The following is a 17,560-nucleotide window of genomic DNA, read 5'->3' as shown; positions in this document are numbered from 1 at the left end:
GCAAGTTGAGGAGCTCCCTAGCGCAGTGGTAAATGCTGTGGTCTAATAAGTGGGAGTTCCCAGGTTCCATTCCCGGTAGGGACAATTTATACTCTAATTGGAGTACAGTAGAGACTCAATTAACTGGACTAATTGGTGTTGTAAGGCATTCGGATAATTGAAAATCTGGATAATTGAATTTATGAAGAAAAGCAATATTACCATACCATAATATGTATTATTAACACATGTTAGGTCTTTATTCAAAACAGCAAATAAAAATCGAACTTAGAATAAACTATCGAATAAAGATACATTTTCATACATACATAATATGTATCTCCTTACATACATATTTTCTTTAATTATTCTTAACTAGCTGATGCCCGCAGCTTCGCCCGCGTGGATTGGCCAGATCCCCTGCAGCATCAGGATTGAGGAGTTGGAATCCAATTTTTTTATGAAACAATGTCACAAAGTTCCTCTATCGATTAAAAAAAAAATTACGCAAATCGGTTCAGAAATCTCGGAGATTTCGGTGTACATAGGTAGAAAAACACAACTCCCTTTTCGAAAGTCGGTTAAAAAAGTAGCCTATTTTACGCCCTGGTCAATCCTCTACTTGTCTGTGAAAATCCCGTCAAAATCGGTTCAGCCGATTCAAAGATTAGCCTTTTCAAACAGACAGACAGACAGACAGACAGACAGACAGACAGACAAAAATTTTAAAAACGTGTGATTCAGTGTTGGTATCGTTCAAATAACCATATGAGCTTAATATGAGGTAGTTATTTCGAAATTACAGACAGACACTTCAATTTTATTTATTAGTATAGATTATGTTAAATATCATTTAAATTATGTATTTGGTAATTTTCATTAGGCGTAAACAATGGTCAGTTGGCAATCGGATAATTGCAAATCCAAATCCATATGACTGAGGTCCGAATAATCGAGTCTCAACTGTACTGGTTTTGCCTGTACTAGGTACAACTTTAAGATCACCACTTCTTTTTGTTTCAGATCTTGGACAGTGCTAATCAAGTTACTTTCTCCTGTAGTTACTAAGCTGTGACCTATTCAGAGTAACCTTCTCAGCTAAGCTGGGAATTCCTAATACTGAGTTTCAGTGGCCTCCACGCACATAATGCAACACCACATAGTATGATAATCTGATTTAAAGACCCACTTTAATTTCAAGTGAAGCCATATCCGAGGATTAGTTCAGTTTTGAAATAGTATTATGTATAAAATTAAACTATACTTAGATTATAAGATTTGTAATTGATGAACTCTGAAACTACTGAACCGATTTGAATAATTCTTTCAACATTAGAAAACTACTTTATCCAGAAGTGACATAGGCTTTAATTTACATATGTACCAAGGATGAAGTCCCAGGCAAAAGAAGCAAGAAAGAAACAGAAATTATTTTTAAATCTCACCTTTCTCCAAAACTTTTAAAAACGTAAAGTACTAAAAACTATTATTGTATAAATAAACTGTAAACAAGTACCAAAAAATTATGAAAAACAATATGAAACAGAGAAAGTTGCAATGATTTTTCTTACATCTAGTTGGCTGCTACAATTTTCTTCATCAACTTTCTAAAATGAAGTGCCATGCCTTAGTTATCTGTGTTAGTGGCACATTTTGAAAGTTTAGTTCAGAAATAGGTAACTGTGAAAGTACAGTATAAACTCTATATAACGACACCGAAGGGACTGTGCATTTTATGGCGTTATAGAGAGTTGTCGTTAAATGGAGAGAAGAAACATCAGAATTAGAAAAAGAAAAAGTTTATTTATGTGCATAAAAAAGAATGTTATTTGAACGCTAGAAAGTTTGTGAGCGACTAAGAATATGATAAGGTATAGATAATCCATGACTCCTACTTATGAGTCATGGTCAACAGTGTACACGTACAAGCAATCCCAATTTGTAAACAAAAGAACGAATTTCTTAGAATGTTCGGTATGCATGATGCCGACAGTCGAGTTTATTGCGGGCTAGGATAATAAAGCGACAATAGATCGTACACAGCTGCGCAGTTTTTACTAATTTTAGCAACTTAAAAGGTACTTTTTATTACTCAATTGTTGTCGTTATTGAGAGTGGGTGTAATGCTATGTAGAGTGAAACATGGTATGAAAGACAAGCTAAACCAACCGAAGCCAATTGATTTCGACGCTTAAGGGAGTTTGTCGTTAAATAGAGTGACGTTACATGGAGTTTACACTGTAATTGAGTAGGTATAGTTTTTTTTACTTTTAATTTCATAGTCAAAGTGAACTTTTGAAATAGTTACAAAAAAGATAAAAAAAAAGTCATAACTAGTTATATTAAAATCTATAATATTATGTACCAATTTATAAAACTAATACTGGTGTAATTTTCTTAAAAGAAAAAAAACTGTTTTTAAAATTGTCAGTTTATACTTTATAGCATAGCATTCATTCATGGATAAGTTTTAGCTGAATCTCAGCATGAAGCTAGATAGACAAAAAGCTGGGTTAGGGGGATCCCAAAATGAGTTTGGTAGAAAGTTAAGCAGGCTAGATTCAAGGTTGTAGGGAGACCAATCCTGCAATCGGGATGCAGTGCCTTGTCCAGCCCTACTAAGATTGTACACAGACTACTCTGTATAGTCTTAGTGAATTCCTAAATTGATCGTATCAAACATACTATTCTTTAGAAAATTCAAAAGTTCCCACAGGATTTTTGAAAACCTAATTAAATGTGGACAAATTCGTAGGCATCATTTAGGAAGTTTATAATATTATGTGTGATTGTTATCAGGTTATGAGTAAGTTTGTCGTTATAGTTCAAAGTACAATTTGATTTATGTATCGCTCAGTGTGCTTTAATTTTGATAATTAATTATCACTATTATATCAATCATCTTATGCACATATTCAACAATTGACAATAAAGTGCACATTGGTACCCCTTTTCCATAAATGGCCTTAACCTTGTACCAGCAATGAGGTCATCATCCAGAAATCCACTTACTTATAATGTTTACAAACAACTTTACTTACTGATTATTATGAAAGAAATCATGTTAGTTTTAGTTTTTATGGGAGAGTCCTAAAATGGCATATTATTAGCATATTTATTTTAGACAAAAGAAAGCGCTGCTGAAAATGTCAAATAGAAAACATCAAAAATGTTACAAAGACAGGTGTGGACAAAAGCTAGTTATAAAATAGCACAACCTTTCACTGCTACATACTAAAAATACTGAGGCTGTATTTGTAAGTTATAGGAGCAGATGTTCAAAAACTGGTTACAAGTCATCATACAAGTAACAAGTTACTGTTCCAGTTGAAAAGTAAATGCCACAAGCAAATATGCCACAGTTGCATAATTATGATATTATCTATGAACAAACATTTACTAAATTGTAGTTTTTATCAGTCTACCTACCATATATGTAATGAAATTATATTAAACTAGCTGACCCGACAGACTTCGTCCTGTCAAAAAGATTTGTAATGTGGCAGTTTTTGTGCCTACGTATTTTAAAAAATTCTCCTGAACAGAACCGTCACCCTGGCTGCTATAATACATACCTTGAAAGTTGGCATAAAATTTTCCCGAACTACATTTGTTGCCCCAAATGAAGTCATTTGAAAGCAATTGTTATATTGTTGGATAAACTCCTCCAACTATGTATTCTGTGCTCCAACGCACACACGCACATTGTTTTGATAGATATGATCTTTGACGTTAGGAACACACCTACATTGCTTAGACAACAGTGAGTGCTTGTAATTTAATATGAACTTTATAGCATAGCAATAAAGCTCAAATTGACTACGTTTTAGTTAGAAATCATTTGTATGGGAAAAAGAAAAGGGCTATTTTTAGGGTTTTTCCAGCAATAATTCTAATTTTTCTCGCCGTAAAAACCATCCTTGAACTTCAACGAACATTTTAAAAAAAGATTTGGCCAAATTGGTCCAGGCGTTGTTGAGTTATGCGCTTACCAACACATTTTGCGATTCATTTTTATATTATAGATGAATACTGTCCCAGAATCTATATTTACAAGATTAATGGCTACAGTTGCAAGGATAAAAAACTGCTTTGCCCTTCCAAGTTAGTCAGCTACTATCTTAGACTGCTTCATCACTTACCACCAAGTGAGATAGCAGTCAAGGGCTAACTTGTAATGGAATAAAAAAAGAAGAATTCGTTGTATGTATTCTGTAAGTTCAGTGCAAAATGCAGTCAGCATTTTTGGCATCATTCCATAAGGGCATGACTTGTATAGTATTAAGAGTAAATGAGAAACTACTAAGCTTCAAGAAAAATACAAGATGCACTAAGCAATTGTTATAACAAAATAGCACTAAATAAATATTACTTGGGTATGTAATTCAGATAGTTCCCTAAAATTTAATAGTATGTGTTTGATTGTATTCATAACATGTAATAATTTACTTAACTGTAATAATTTTGTTCTTTTTCAAGATCCACTGCGTTTCAACTCTGAATGAATTATTTGATTCTTTGATTTTCCGGGGTAAAAATAGGCTGTATAGTAATTCAGGATATAAGGTATCAATTTCAGCAAAATGGTTCAGTCATTGTGCCGTGAAGGATAGACAAACATTCAAACTTTCATATTTATAATATTACTAGATCAGTACTAGATTACATATGCAAATTAAGACAATTTTTGCAAATGGATCTAAACAACCTATCAATAATACTTCAAGTTGAAAATGCATAAATAGGTGAGGTTATTGCAGTGAATGTCATTGCATGATAACATTGTAAGTTTAGCAATTCACTTGTTAAATGCAAATCATTATATTGCAAGTGATTCTTAATTTAATAGCTTAATCTACATTTCTCATAATATATTAAAGGTTATATGGACATCATTAAAATGGTCACAAGTAAATAAAATTCCAGATCAAAAGTTTCACCATTATCTATGTAACTGTACACACTACGGTAATAATTAATAGTACTTTCCCAACAACGTTTATGACATCTAGATGCGTCATGTGGAAAAAAATAAAAGTTGATTACATGGCATACCCAACAGTGCCATCAAAGTAATGCAAGTAAAAATGTCATTTAAACAAAACCCCCCTAAATATAAGCAAATACACTGGAAAAACAGTTTACTGTGACAAATTACCTCAATTTCTAAACAGCTATGTGTGTCGATGTAGCTCGATGTCAGAGAACAACCACGTTCATCAAACAACCTAAACACAGACCTCTGACTTAAAAATAACTGAATTTCACATAAAAATACTGCAGGAGTGCGCCATAACACAGTATTTCATAGTAGACCCGTAAAAACACACAATGAATGCAAGTACGCGGTAATATGGGCAAACCACGTGTAGGATACCGGTAGAGCACGGTTTTTAGCACAAATTTCCACTTAACACTTACCTATTTGCTATGAAAACTTCTTATACACTTATTTCACTATAATTACGATCGTTATCCGACCAAATAATTAAGATTTTATACAAATTAATCGTAATTTATGACGCTATGTTTTCAAGGAAGCCAGCCACCATCACTACGAATCCGTAAAAGACATTTTTGAGCATAGACACGACAATAAAAAAGATGAATCATTCAACTATGGTGAAATCGATTGCCAGTGTAAAAATTGACAACAAAAAAAGGGTAAGTAAGGTATTCAGTTTTCTTGTTTTTTACAGTAAACAACCAATAATTAGAAAAGTTATAGTCAAAGAAGTACATTAAAACTAACATTAGTGCTAATTCAGTTGTATATAATCTCTAAACTAAACTTAGGTCTTTGATGTACAGAAGAGATGGGTAAGATTGGTATAATAAAGGAGGTTTTGGTCATTTGATATTAATTAATTTAATTATATTTTTGTGGTTTTATGGGGTACTTATATACTTTATCTAATAAAATCAAAGGGTGTACAGAGGTCACTAATATAATTCACAGTATTAAAAAAATTGGTTGTCTGTAAAGTCGGTTTACTGACGATAGTTGAACGTGACAACAAGGGCCGATTACGTGCTTCTTTGTCGCTCGTTCCGCGCTCTCGCTTGCACTTCAAGCCTTACATGGAACGCCTCAGAGCGAGGTAACGCCGCATGAGTCATGTTTTTTCGTGCGTGCAGCCGGCTCTATCGAATTATATAAGACGTTGTCACGTCAAAAAAGATAAACTGATTAAAAAAGAAATTCATATTAATAATTCTACCATGGCTTTGACTGTTTTAAGATCGTGTTTATTCGAATTAGCACCATTCAACGAATTTGGACTTTGGAATATTATACTTGCTTATTTCTATAGCACGATTATAATTATTGGTATCTGCGTAAATAGTGGCGCAGAATTTGCTAATCTTATCATTTTACGAAGCGATATCTTTAACTGATTAAATTAAAACATACCCAAGCGTGATTCTTTAATACTTTTACGTCGCCAATTTGCTCTCGCCTCTGAGTCCGACGAATTCAATGAAGATGCCGATGTTGATAAGCTTCGTCTCCTCTTACTTCTCTCCACGGTTGATCTGGAGCTTCGTGCTCGGGATCCATTCCTAGTGGATTCCCTTCTACTTGCGTCGTCCATTTGTGCTATATAGGTACCTACTGTACTGATACTTAAAATCACTTATCAATTCCATTCGATATAATCGAGCAATATAAAAACGAACAGGTCGATCCAGCTTCTGGTGGGGCAGGGGGAGGTGGGGAGGGGGCAGTAACAGCTGGTAAATAATTTTTAAAGCAAAGCTTCGGGTGTTGGTATGGGAACCTATAAGTGAAATGATCTTCTCCGTTTGGCCTGCCTACGTCAAGATGTGGCATCCTTGTTGGAGTGTGTTGGTGCCTGGAGGTGTTGTTTAAAGTGCCAGCCAGCCAGGTAGCTGTCGTGTACTGTATGTGTGCGTGGGCCGTGGGATATTGTCAAATCCAGTAATGCTCGCTCGTTCACGCCATCACCATTTTCACCAGCAGGTTGCACGGGTGCGGGTGATTGCAGAAACTCGCGAGGTAGTATTTTCATGAATGTTAAAAGTATCTCCCCTGTATAGTAAAATCATAGAGTAAAATATGATAAACTACCAGCCTTACATCTCGTGTGGTGGTATCCCAACGGTAGGTTTAAAATTTAAATGCACCTTGCAAAGAGTATTATATGGTATTATGCACCTTGGTAATACGCATACATAAATATATATACCTATTGACCATAGATAATACACAAATAATATTAACACCACATTATTCTTTCAGCATATTATGTCCATTTCAGTAAATTATTTTGGTAATGAAAAAATTTTATTTTTTTTCAAAAGTTATTTTGGTTACGAAACTACTCGATTCTTTACTTATAGCGCCATCTTGTGAGCAATAGCTTAATTTTATAAAGCTGTTGTTCTGCGACCCGCTACTAGAGAGCAGTAAATCAAAGAGGTGTTATATTTTTTTTTTTTTTTTTACCTTATTAGCAAATGATTAGCAACTTTGAGCGTCATCTTGTGAGCAATTATTCTTCGACTGGCCACTAGAACTCAGTAAATCAAGGAGGTTTTGTATCAGATTAAACTTTAATACACCATATAGTGGTTTTGGGCGCCATCTTGTGAGCAATAGCTTAAATTTATAAAGCTGTTGTTCTTCGACTCGCCACTAGAGGGCAATAATTAATTTAGCAACTTTGAGCGCCAGCTTTTGAGCAACAGCCTAATTTTTATACAGTTGATTTTTCTTACTCGCCAGTAGAGAGCACTAGCAGTTAGTGGATACATACAAAAAAAAAATAAGAACCTAGATATTATTATAACTTTCATCCATGAATAGAATAGAATAGATTTACAATAGATTTTTATTCAAATAAACTTTTACAAATGCTTTTGAATCGTCAAATAATTTACCACTGGTTCGGAATGCCGCTCCTACCGAGAAGAACCAGCAAGAAACTCGGCGGTTGCTCTTTTCATGGTGGGACACAAAGACTACAATATTATACTGGGTAGTGGGACATATACGTGGAGGAGGTACGGTATCCACCTAAGTGGAGAGGAGAGGAGATGTGTTCAGTCGACCAATCTGATTCATAATAGATGACGTGTAATTGACTGTACACAATAATATCTCTTCTCCGCTCCACTTAGGTGGACATCGGCCCTTACTGCTTACGATCTACAAGTTCTATCTCTGTGTTCTATCTGTAACTTTCTTGAATCTTGAGCACGCCATCTTGTGAGCAATAAGTTAAATCTTTGTTTCTGCGGGATAAGCTATTCTCATTCCGAATTTCAGCCAAATCGATTTAGTTATTATAAAATAACAGGAATCCAAACTTTCACATTTCACGAGACAATAAATATCGCTCCCATATCTTTCCTCCATTGCATAGATTTTTGAAAAATTCTTGCTGTTATGCCAGATATCAAATATCGGATATTTATTATGAGTGCCTTTCTCCATTTAGATTTAGATTTTTGAACATTCCATAGAATTGTTTAATTTTCCAGTAGGATAGTGGCCTATGTCCTTCCCAGGAATGCAAGCTAATCTCTCCTATTTACTGATTTTTGACAAAATCTATTTACGAACACGCATTCTGATTGAATATAGGATTCTTACGAACCGGAACCCTGGTTTAAAACTTAAATATGTGTATTTAGTACCTAATGTACTCAAAAATGCCTTGTAGTTCGTAAACCTGTTGTAATTTCAATAAAACACGATGAATTTCCTATTAAAATATTTTATCATCCCTTAATTTCTAATTAAATTCATCACCGGGAGGTAACGCGTGTCACGTAATTCATTATTATCAGATTGTTACAATTTCAATTGGTGTAGATTGGCTGAATTTATGGTATTCTTGCTACGACTGTGCATTGTAGCCAATCAGATTGCGTAGGTCACTGTGGCTGTCAAAGTTCACACGCCCAAGGCGGCAGGACCTCTGGTCACTTCATCGTAGGGCTTGTCGGTCTTGAGGTCGGTTGTGTCGAGAGCTGAGACGTTCACTTCACAGTGACGGAGATGACACGGATGTCGTCGTAAGGCTTGTCGGTCTTGGGGTTGGTCTTGACGCCGCCGATGGTCTGCACCACTTCCATGCCGCGTACCACTCGCCCGAACACCGTGTGCTTGTTGTCCAGCCACGGCTGAGGAGAAACAAACCAAACATTTAGTGCTTGCGCCATTATACTTGGCACTGTGATATAGTAATGACTGAAATAATCTGTTTCATATACCCTTGAAGAAAGGTCTGACTTTGACAGCCATAGTGGCCAAAATTAGTGGTGCACCAGTGATCCTAATGTAGTGGTGAACCAGGTCTTTAGAACTAAGATTCCCTGTTCCGCTAAGGCGTTTCATGTTCAAACTTTGGTACTCAAAGTCACAGTGGCTGCTGAGACCTGGCTACCGTTGGTGTTGGCTCTAGCATTGGCCATGCTTGTCTACCTACTTAAAGTTAATTTCTCCCAAATTCATTAACACTCTATTTTTTTAATTAACTATAACAGTGTTCTAATTTTATTATCAAACACAATGTTTCGAACCATAGATTATTTTAGTTGAACGCCTACACGTTTCATATGGTCGGAATACTCAGGTGTAAAGGCTGGTACTCACAGTGGGCGCCAGGGTGATGAAGAACTGGCTGCCGTTGGTGTTGGGTCCAGCGTTGGCCATGCTCACAGTGTAGGGGCGGTCGTGCTTCAACTGTGGCCTGAACTCATCCGCGAATTCGCCGCCCCAAATACTTTCTCCACCCGTGCCAGTGCCTGAAAGAAAGATTTTTTGATTTGTTTTTTTTTTCAATTTTTTTTATTCTGATACAAGTCAGCTCTTGACTGCGATCTCACCTGATGGTAAGTAATTTGGCATGAGATCTCAATAAGCCAAGCCTGATAGTTTTACATAATATTTCCTGCTGCTATAGTATATTTTTTCATGGATGGTGGTGGATGGTGGACTGGTTATTAAGAGTCTGTGGATTGTTGACTTATGTCAACATTCCACAATCAAGTTTGGTCTATGAAAGAAGCAATCTGTATGTGCTCACCAGTAGGGTCGCCGGTCTGCACCATGAAGCCCTTGATGACGCGGTGGAAGATGTGCCCGTTGAAGTAGCCGTTGCGCGCGAGCCCGCAGAAGTTCTCCACCGTACGCGGCACGTCTTTGCCGAACAGACGGATGTGCACATCCCCCAGCGATGTGTGCAGGATGGCTTGCTCGTACAGACGCTGGACGCCTGGCGTGAAAGAACAATACATGGTTTTTTTAAGCAAGTGCGCAATTTTTTTTTAACGTTTATCGTTCTACTTTGCGTTATCAAACCGAGATGAGGTCTGCTAACTGCTTTCCTACCATTTGGGCTTTTAGGGCTTAGCAGCCCTTTTTGATAGAATGCTGCAAACTATTTTTAGCAGGATATATTGGTATCATAAGCATACAATAAATGGGCATAAATCGCATTTTTTTAAACCAAAAATACTTGCACCTATTTATTAAAAGTTAAAAGAAATTGTCATAAATGATATTAAGTATTAATGTTCTACAGAATACCAACCTTGTCCCTCGGTAGCAGAAATGATATCCTCCTTTGAAGGCTTCTCGTTGAAGATATCCCGGTCTGCATCAGGGCTCTTCACGTCGTCCGGACTGCGGCGGGAGAACATGTAGAAGCGGTTCTTCTTGTACGCCGTGCAGAACAGAGTCGGGTCAGTCTTTATGTTCAATAGTGTCGGGTTTTCTGACCCCTCCATTTCCAGCGTTGTCGCCAATTTCGGTTGATTTGTCCGACCCTGAATGGTTAATATTTCAAAAGTTGTTTGCTGAGTATTTTCTGAGAATCTCTTAATAAAAGAGTTTGTGACGTTGGGGGTTGGTCAGTGAAGACGAGAATAAAGAAAACACCCCAAAGCCAACACAAGAATTTATTTAGTGGTAAGTAGGTAGGGTCGTGGGCTTTCGCGGTTGTCACTACAGTCTCTAAGGCTTGCAGTAGGCGGTACTTCCCTGTTGTGCCGTGCGGTGACGTCCCGGAGGTAGCGGGACCCGGCGAGATGGTCTTCGAGGGAGGTGGAATGCGCGCTGGTTGGTGCTCGGTTGCAGGCCGCCGGCCAGGTGCTGAGAGGTCCGCGACACCAGAAGAGGGTGCCGCGAGGTGCGCCTGGAGGTTCGTGACACCAGGAGAGGGTGCCACGAGTAAGCGTGCCTGGCGTAGACCAGAGTAGCACAAGGTGGTGCCGAGAAGCTCGAGGAGTACCAAGAACACGAGGGGTACCGTGGAATCTTGAGGGTCACAGTGAACCCGTATAACGGGTTTACAAGATCACCGTAGTAGTTGGTAGTGCAGGTACAGGGATATTGTGTTCCTGTATTCCCAACAGGAACACGTTACCTTTAGATATGTTCACTGCGACGCGTCAGACGTGAAAAAAAACGATTCCAGCGTCACCCTAACCCTTCCTGCGCACGCGCCGCGTCGCAGAGGTGCCCTCCTGCTTCAAGCGGCCGCACGGGACAACTCGTCTAGGACGTAGTGGTGGCGGGTAACATTGTCCGTCAGTATTATGTCATGCTTTGAATTATTTATTTAAAAAAATGTAACGCCTTCACAACGTTACAAGTTTTACTGATAAATTCTATCATAATTTAAAGGATTGGAACTGAATCAGAGTAGTAGGAGGAGTGGTGTAAAACGGAAATAAATGAAACAGAACTGAATTGAGCAGAGTGAATGAAATGTTTTAGAATGAAATGGAGTAGTTTGTTGTAGAATAGGTTGGATTGGAGGAGAATGGAAACAGGATGGAATAGAGTCTGAAATGGAGAGGAATAGAATGGCGTGGAGTGGAATGGAACGGAATGGAGTGTAGTGGAATACCTGGAACAGCGCCAGCTGCAGCGGACGTAGATTCTCGGGCTTGCCGAGCATGGCCACACAGCGGTTGGTGGCGAGGTTGATGAGCTTGACGCCAAGCATGGTGGAGTACGCGATGAAGTGGCCGCTGATGTCAAACACGATGTTTGCGAGCTGCGCCGCTTCCGACTTGTCTAGGTCGCGTTCTGTTGCCATCCTGAATTATGGTAAATTTTTTGGTTAGATTTAGAAACTATCAAATACCAAAGGATTGCGTGTAAGAGTATTATTTTACCGTCTCCCGAACTCCATGTTGGGCAGCTGCTGTGTCTGGTGCTGGAGCTCCTGGAAGCGCTGTAGACTCTCGTCCAGAACTTTGTGCAGCTTGCCCGTCAGGAAGTGGAATACTCGGACCTGATATGACAAAATTATACCCTTTTTTGTGTAAAACTTAGCAGCTCCATCTTTAACCTCTCTAAGTGATAGCCTCATTAATTTTTATTAACAAGTGTAAATTAAAAATTTATAACACCCCCGACAAGTGAAGGTTACAGTAACTAGAAAAGACCGAAAAGACCTGATAACTTTAAAACAACTGAAAAGCGGCTGAACTGATTTTCTTGGACTATTCCGCGCCTACGATCTAAAGTATCTGAGTTTTCCAAAACATCATTTTCAAATAAATAATTATGTATTCAGGCAACGTCCATCTTGACAGCTTGACATTTGTCAATTGACATAATATTATGAACCTAACGGTTATCTAACCTTCTTTTCTACAAGAAAACTAGAAAAGAGCTGATAACTCTTAAACGGCTGAACCAATTTTTTTGGATTATATCTAAGAACACTCTCGATCAAGCCACCTTTCAAACAAAAAAAAGTAAATTAAAATCGGTTCATTCGTTTAGGCGCTACGATGCCACAGACAGATACACAGATACACAGACACACAGATACACACGTCAAACTTATAACACCCCTCTTTTTGGGTCGGGGGTTAAAAAAAAGTACTGCCAGTCTAACCCCTTTTACGATGCAGTTTAAAAAACTTATTAAAAATACTTTACACTTCTTGCCTGGGCAGAATAGTGGCAAGAATACATTTCATAATATAATTCTACGCTGTCAAGCTGAAATACTCATTACAAGACCAAGTGGGGAGCAAGACAATATGAAAGGGTTTTAGCTGTATATTCTAAAACAGATTTATATTTATTTTTATGCAGATTTATATTGATATATTATACAGTTTTATATTGATTTTGATTTATTGTGCCAAATGTCGGAAAAATTACCCGAGTACGGAACCCTCGGAACGCGAGTCTGTCTCGCACTTGGCCGGTTTTTTATCATCTTTATCACTTACCTTCCTATCCAAACTTATGGAAGCCATCTTTTTTCCGTCGGGCGAGAAGTCCAACGCAGTTGGATAAGTTTTATTCTTCACAAAGTCAAATAGATCCGTATCTAATTTGGACTTGAATTTCACATTTCTGGGAAACTCGTACTCATATTTCGGCCCGGTCCAGTACTCCACAATACCTGAACAAGGAAAACATTACTGTTCTTCTGGTGCAGACGAGTAAAAAAAGGAAAAACCCCACATAAAGATAACCATGGTCCTATTTTCTTATAATAAAACTGTTTTGGGATGATTTCTATGTTATTACAAAGAAAACACTACATAAATAGACCACAAAACTATTTTTTTTTTAATTTTTGTCCGTCTATCTGATGCCTGCGTGCCGTCGAATGTGTGGATGTTGCATATACCCTGCAGCGGATAAGAGAACCTGCCTGCTTTGTCGACGGAGACCGCCACTTCGTAGACGGGGTTGTACTTGATGGTGAGCACCTCGCTCTGATGCAGCGCCAGCGTGTGCAGCGGCGCGCCCGACGCCTGCGTGCCGTCGAATATGTGGATCTTGTTCGTGCCTTTTTCCGATCTGCAAGTGTTTTTAAAAATTGACTCCCCTTTCTCTCTCAGAACACAACACATGGTGCCTATCATTTTTCCCTTTACGAGGACTTGCGGGCGATGATGCTGAACGGGATTATATGCGGGGAAACGGGACCTCGTCTTATCGGCGGAGAAACTACAACATGCTACGGGAATTTGCGCACCATTGCTTGGAACCTACAGGTGCTAAGCAGGAACTGTGCTAGTGCCGTCTAGTCCCCAAGAGGGAAGAGTGAACACAAGGGACAAGGAGGAGATATAAAACTTGTAGGGTGTCAAAAAGGCGCCCTGGGAAAACGCCAAGAGCAAGCGCCGAACAGTGCCCTACAGCGATTCGGACTATCTAACGGTTGGTGGGGCCATGAGAAGTGGAGTGCCTTTTATATCAGATATGAAGTGTACCATTGCCTGAAGTAAAAGAGAACAAACTCGAATTCAACAGTTTTCAAGAGGCAAAAAGCAAAAAGTAAATAACTTTGAAGGAATTAAATTAATATTTATCAATCAAAGCTTAGTTACATATAACTTATATGGAGTCCCAGGAAAACAGTTTTATCCCAAAAAATCAAAAGTTCCCACAGGATTGTTAAAAATCTAAATCCAAGCAGATAAAGTTGCAGGCACCTTCTAATTTTATTTATTAATATATTATGATTCAATTTTGCGATATATGAACATAGAATCAAGCAGACAGATATTATGAGACATAAGGTCAACTTACACAGCTATTGCTGATATGGGGTCGCCCGCGGAGTGCACCCACTCAGCACAGTAGGGCTCAAACTCTAGCGATAACATGTTGATCATGTCTGAAAACAAATAACTTTATCACATTTTGTCCACACAGCTGATATCTTGCGCCTGACTATTTTTTTTCGGTGGTGTTTTTTTTTTAAAAAAAAAAAGAATATTAGCCATGTTAAATGACTAATATTCCCCTTTCCTCTCCAACTAAGCGTCAGGCTTGTGCTAGGAGTAGGTACGACAATAGTGCAACGGGCGGGGTTTGAATTTGAACCGTCGCGTCGATCTTTCGGTTTTCAGTCCACTCCTTTACCAGTTGAGCTATTGAGGCTTGCAATCAGTCTAAGGACTTTATAAAATACAAATATTTTTTATTCAATTAGACTTTTACACGTACTTTTGAATCGTCAAATGCATTTACCACTGGTTCGGAATGCCTTTCCTACCAAGAGAACCAGCAAGAAACTCGGCGGTTGCTCTTTTCCAATATTTCTATACAAATAATTGAAGTCGCGCACATTGCTGGAGCGAACTGCAGGTCAAATTCACGCTCTTTTATCGTTTAATAATAATCTTCAACTGTATAATAGCAAATTAGTTGAACATTACATGAGCATACATACATCCTCCTCTTAAGGAGCAATCTCATGTTATTGCCTATCGTTAGCGAGATTGAGAATGCATTTTCTCTTAAAATCAATCCACATGTCTTGGGTAGGCCTCTCACCAGCCTATTTAGAATAATAATATGTCTTGATAATCTGATTATGAACAATATCGAGAGCAACTGTCGGGCATCCTGAGTCACGCCACCCAGCAGACAATCGCCCTGCGTCTTATTGTGCCATCAGCCAATGAGTTTTAGGTTTTGTTGTAGGTAGGCTTTTCTTTATTTCAGTCAAGTCCAACAGCAATAAAATAAAAAAACAACCAAGTAAGACTCGCGCACCGAGGTTTCCGTACTCGGGTATTTTTTTCGACATTTTGCATGATAAATCAAAAACTATTATGCGTAAAAATAAATAAAAATCTGTTTTAGAATGTACAGGTAAAACCCAGACGGACGGACGGACGGACAGACAACAAAGTGATCCTATAAGGGTTCCGTTTTTCCCTTTGAGGTACAGAACTCTAAAAAGATACAAGTGTAAATTAAAAATTTATAACACCCCCGACGATCCAAAGTATCTGAGTTTTCCAAAACATCATTTTCAAATAAATAATTATGTATTTAGGCAACGTCCATCTTGACAGCTTGACATTTGTCTATTGACAAATTGATATTATGAACCTAACGGTTATCTAACCTTCCTTTCTACAAGAAAACAAGAAAAGAGCTGATAACTCTTAAACGGCTGAACCAATTTTTTTAGATTATAGCTAAGAACACTCTCGATCAAGCCACCTTTCAAACAAAAAAAACTTAATTAAAATCGGTTCATTCGTTTAGGCGCTACGATGCCACAGACAGATACACAGATACACAGACACACAGATACACAGATACACACGTCAAACTTATAACACCCCTCTTTTTGGGTCGGGGGTTAAAAAAGAAAATAAAAGAAGGTAAAAATTATTATGAAAGACTTCCAAAGCTGATCCAGCGTCGCGGGAAGCGACCCCTCGCAGCCTGCCGCTCCGGGGCGATGGCCCCTACCTGGCCTAGAGAAACTACAGCCCTGACTCTTGTCCTATAAGTGAGATAGTTGCCCTAATAAAAAAGGAGGCAGTACCAAAGTTGACGACGTCGAAGACTTTGACGGTTTTCTCAGAGGAGGCGGTGCAGAGCAGCGTGCCCGTGCTGTTGGCGGCCACGCGGGTGATGCTCGCCAGGTGGCAGCGGAAGTGCTTCACAAACTCGATGCCTTCCTCCTAACACAAGAAAAAAAATCCATATTTCTTTTTTAAGGGTAGTTATTTTTATAGGTTAGTGTCTATCAAGAAAAGGGCATCAAACCTATAGAACTAAATCTCTAAATAAAATAATAAAAAATCTATCTAAATATAATAAGAACTAAATCCATGTAGACGAAGTAACAGGCATCACCTAATTAGTAGTGATAAATTGCACTCCTGAGCCGAATATATGTCCCAGAATATACATATATCATAGAACATCAGTTTCTATGGGATTTCTAAAAAAACTTAAATTCACATGGGCAAAGTCACTAGCATCAGCTTTTATTTAATCCATATCCTTGCGTCCATACTAATATTATAAATGCGCAAGTATGCCTGTCTATCTGTCTGCTAGCTTAACTGATTTTGATTAAAGGTACAGAGTTAACTTACATTCTGGGGATGGATACAGGCTAATTTTTATCATGGAAAATCAAAGAGTTCCCACAGGATTTTTAACAAACCAAATCCATGCGGATGAAGTTGCAAGCATCATCTAGTAAATAGTATTAAAAACCTGCTTTTTCCAAAACTTCAAGTGCCCATCCTGGCTGGCAGTGATTACGAAGTCAGTCTTGGTGACAACAATATGTGTGACCACATCTCTGTGCATGTAGCTCCTCTCGTATGTCTCTGATAGGGGCAAGTTTTCCAGGTACAGAGATTCAAACTCCAAAACTGAAAATTATTATAAATCTATAAAATAGGTACTAGTGACTGATAGATACAGGCCAGAGCCACATAAAACTTATACCTAAATGTTTACAGTAATCAAAACGATGGTTTAAAAATCATACCTTTGCGTTTCTTTGGTTTCGGTGCGTTGGCTGATGATGCCTCTGAAGGCATGGGCCCAATCCAACCGTCCCCATCGTCTGCTTCTTCAGAATTCTCTTGACTATTGAGTCTTTTCTCTACTGACATTTTAATACAAAAACCAAAAAGAAAACAATGTAATATAAGGTATCGCAGAGCTGTTATTCAAAATTGAAGTTCAGATTATACTTTCTTTGAAAACTACATAATTTAAGCATTTAATATTTGTAAATAATTTAACTATAATATAACTTAAGATAACCTCTCTAACAAAACAAAACAAATTGACGTTTCT

The 17,560-nt window shown here is 38.1% G+C and overlaps 2 protein-coding genes and 1 long non-coding RNA gene across 6 annotated transcripts in view; 1 reads left to right on the top strand and 2 right to left on the bottom strand.

Moving 5' to 3' along the window:
• The window catches only part of LOC123875554, a 15,018-nt gene extending 12,796 nt beyond the window's left edge, over positions 1 to 2,222 (top strand). The window contains exon 3 of the long non-coding RNA XR_006798166.1: positions 1,669 to 2,222. This is a non-coding gene — a long non-coding RNA (uncharacterized LOC123875554). The remainder of the gene's footprint in view (positions 1 to 1,668) is intronic.
• LOC123875545 (CCHC-type zinc finger nucleic acid binding protein) overlaps positions 1 to 5,562 on the bottom strand; it is a 10,521-nt gene extending 4,959 nt beyond the window's left edge. The window contains exon 1 of one of the 2 annotated variants that reach the window (XM_045921430.1): positions 5,401 to 5,562. The gene's annotated coding sequence lies outside the window, so the exon portion shown is untranslated. Of the gene's footprint in view, positions 1 to 5,137; positions 5,262 to 5,400 lie in introns of those variants that run through there. The other variant, XM_045921431.1, reaches the window with a different exon arrangement.
• LOC123875528 (peptidylprolyl isomerase domain and WD repeat-containing protein 1) overlaps positions 1 to 17,560 on the bottom strand; it is a 24,840-nt gene extending 7,280 nt beyond the window's left edge. Inside the window, exons 1-13 of one of the 3 annotated variants that reach the window (XR_006798154.1) lie at positions 17,247 to 17,560; positions 16,967 to 17,127; positions 16,284 to 16,422; positions 14,525 to 14,612; positions 13,641 to 13,789; positions 13,210 to 13,385; positions 12,136 to 12,254; positions 11,865 to 12,057; positions 10,545 to 10,779; positions 10,038 to 10,226; positions 9,605 to 9,756; positions 8,936 to 9,132; positions 8,150 to 8,152 (exon numbers count right to left, since the gene is read on the bottom strand). Coding sequence is in view for 2 of the 3 variants with exons in the window: in XM_045921402.1 (XP_045777358.1) it covers positions 8,989 to 9,132; positions 9,605 to 9,756; positions 10,038 to 10,226; positions 10,545 to 10,779; positions 11,865 to 12,057; positions 12,136 to 12,254; positions 13,210 to 13,385; positions 13,641 to 13,789; positions 14,525 to 14,612; positions 16,284 to 16,422; positions 16,967 to 17,127; positions 17,247 to 17,373 (1,872 nt within the window). In the remaining variant the exon portion in view is untranslated. Of the gene's footprint in view, positions 1 to 6,421; positions 6,586 to 8,149; positions 8,153 to 8,707; positions 9,133 to 9,604; positions 9,757 to 10,037; positions 10,227 to 10,544; positions 10,780 to 11,864; positions 12,058 to 12,135; positions 12,255 to 13,209; positions 13,386 to 13,640; positions 13,790 to 14,524; positions 14,613 to 16,283; positions 16,423 to 16,966; positions 17,128 to 17,246 lie in introns of those variants that run through there. The other 2 variants (XM_045921402.1, XM_045921404.1) reach the window with 2 other exon arrangements.

This window comes from Maniola jurtina, chromosome 20 (assembly GCF_905333055.1).
Source record: "Maniola jurtina chromosome 20, ilManJurt1.1, whole genome shotgun sequence".
In the NCBI taxonomy this organism is placed as follows: domain Eukaryota; kingdom Metazoa; phylum Arthropoda; class Insecta; order Lepidoptera; family Nymphalidae; genus Maniola; species Maniola jurtina.
The sequence above is the reverse complement of the archived record's forward strand: the minus strand, read 5'-3'. Positions and strand labels throughout refer to the sequence as shown.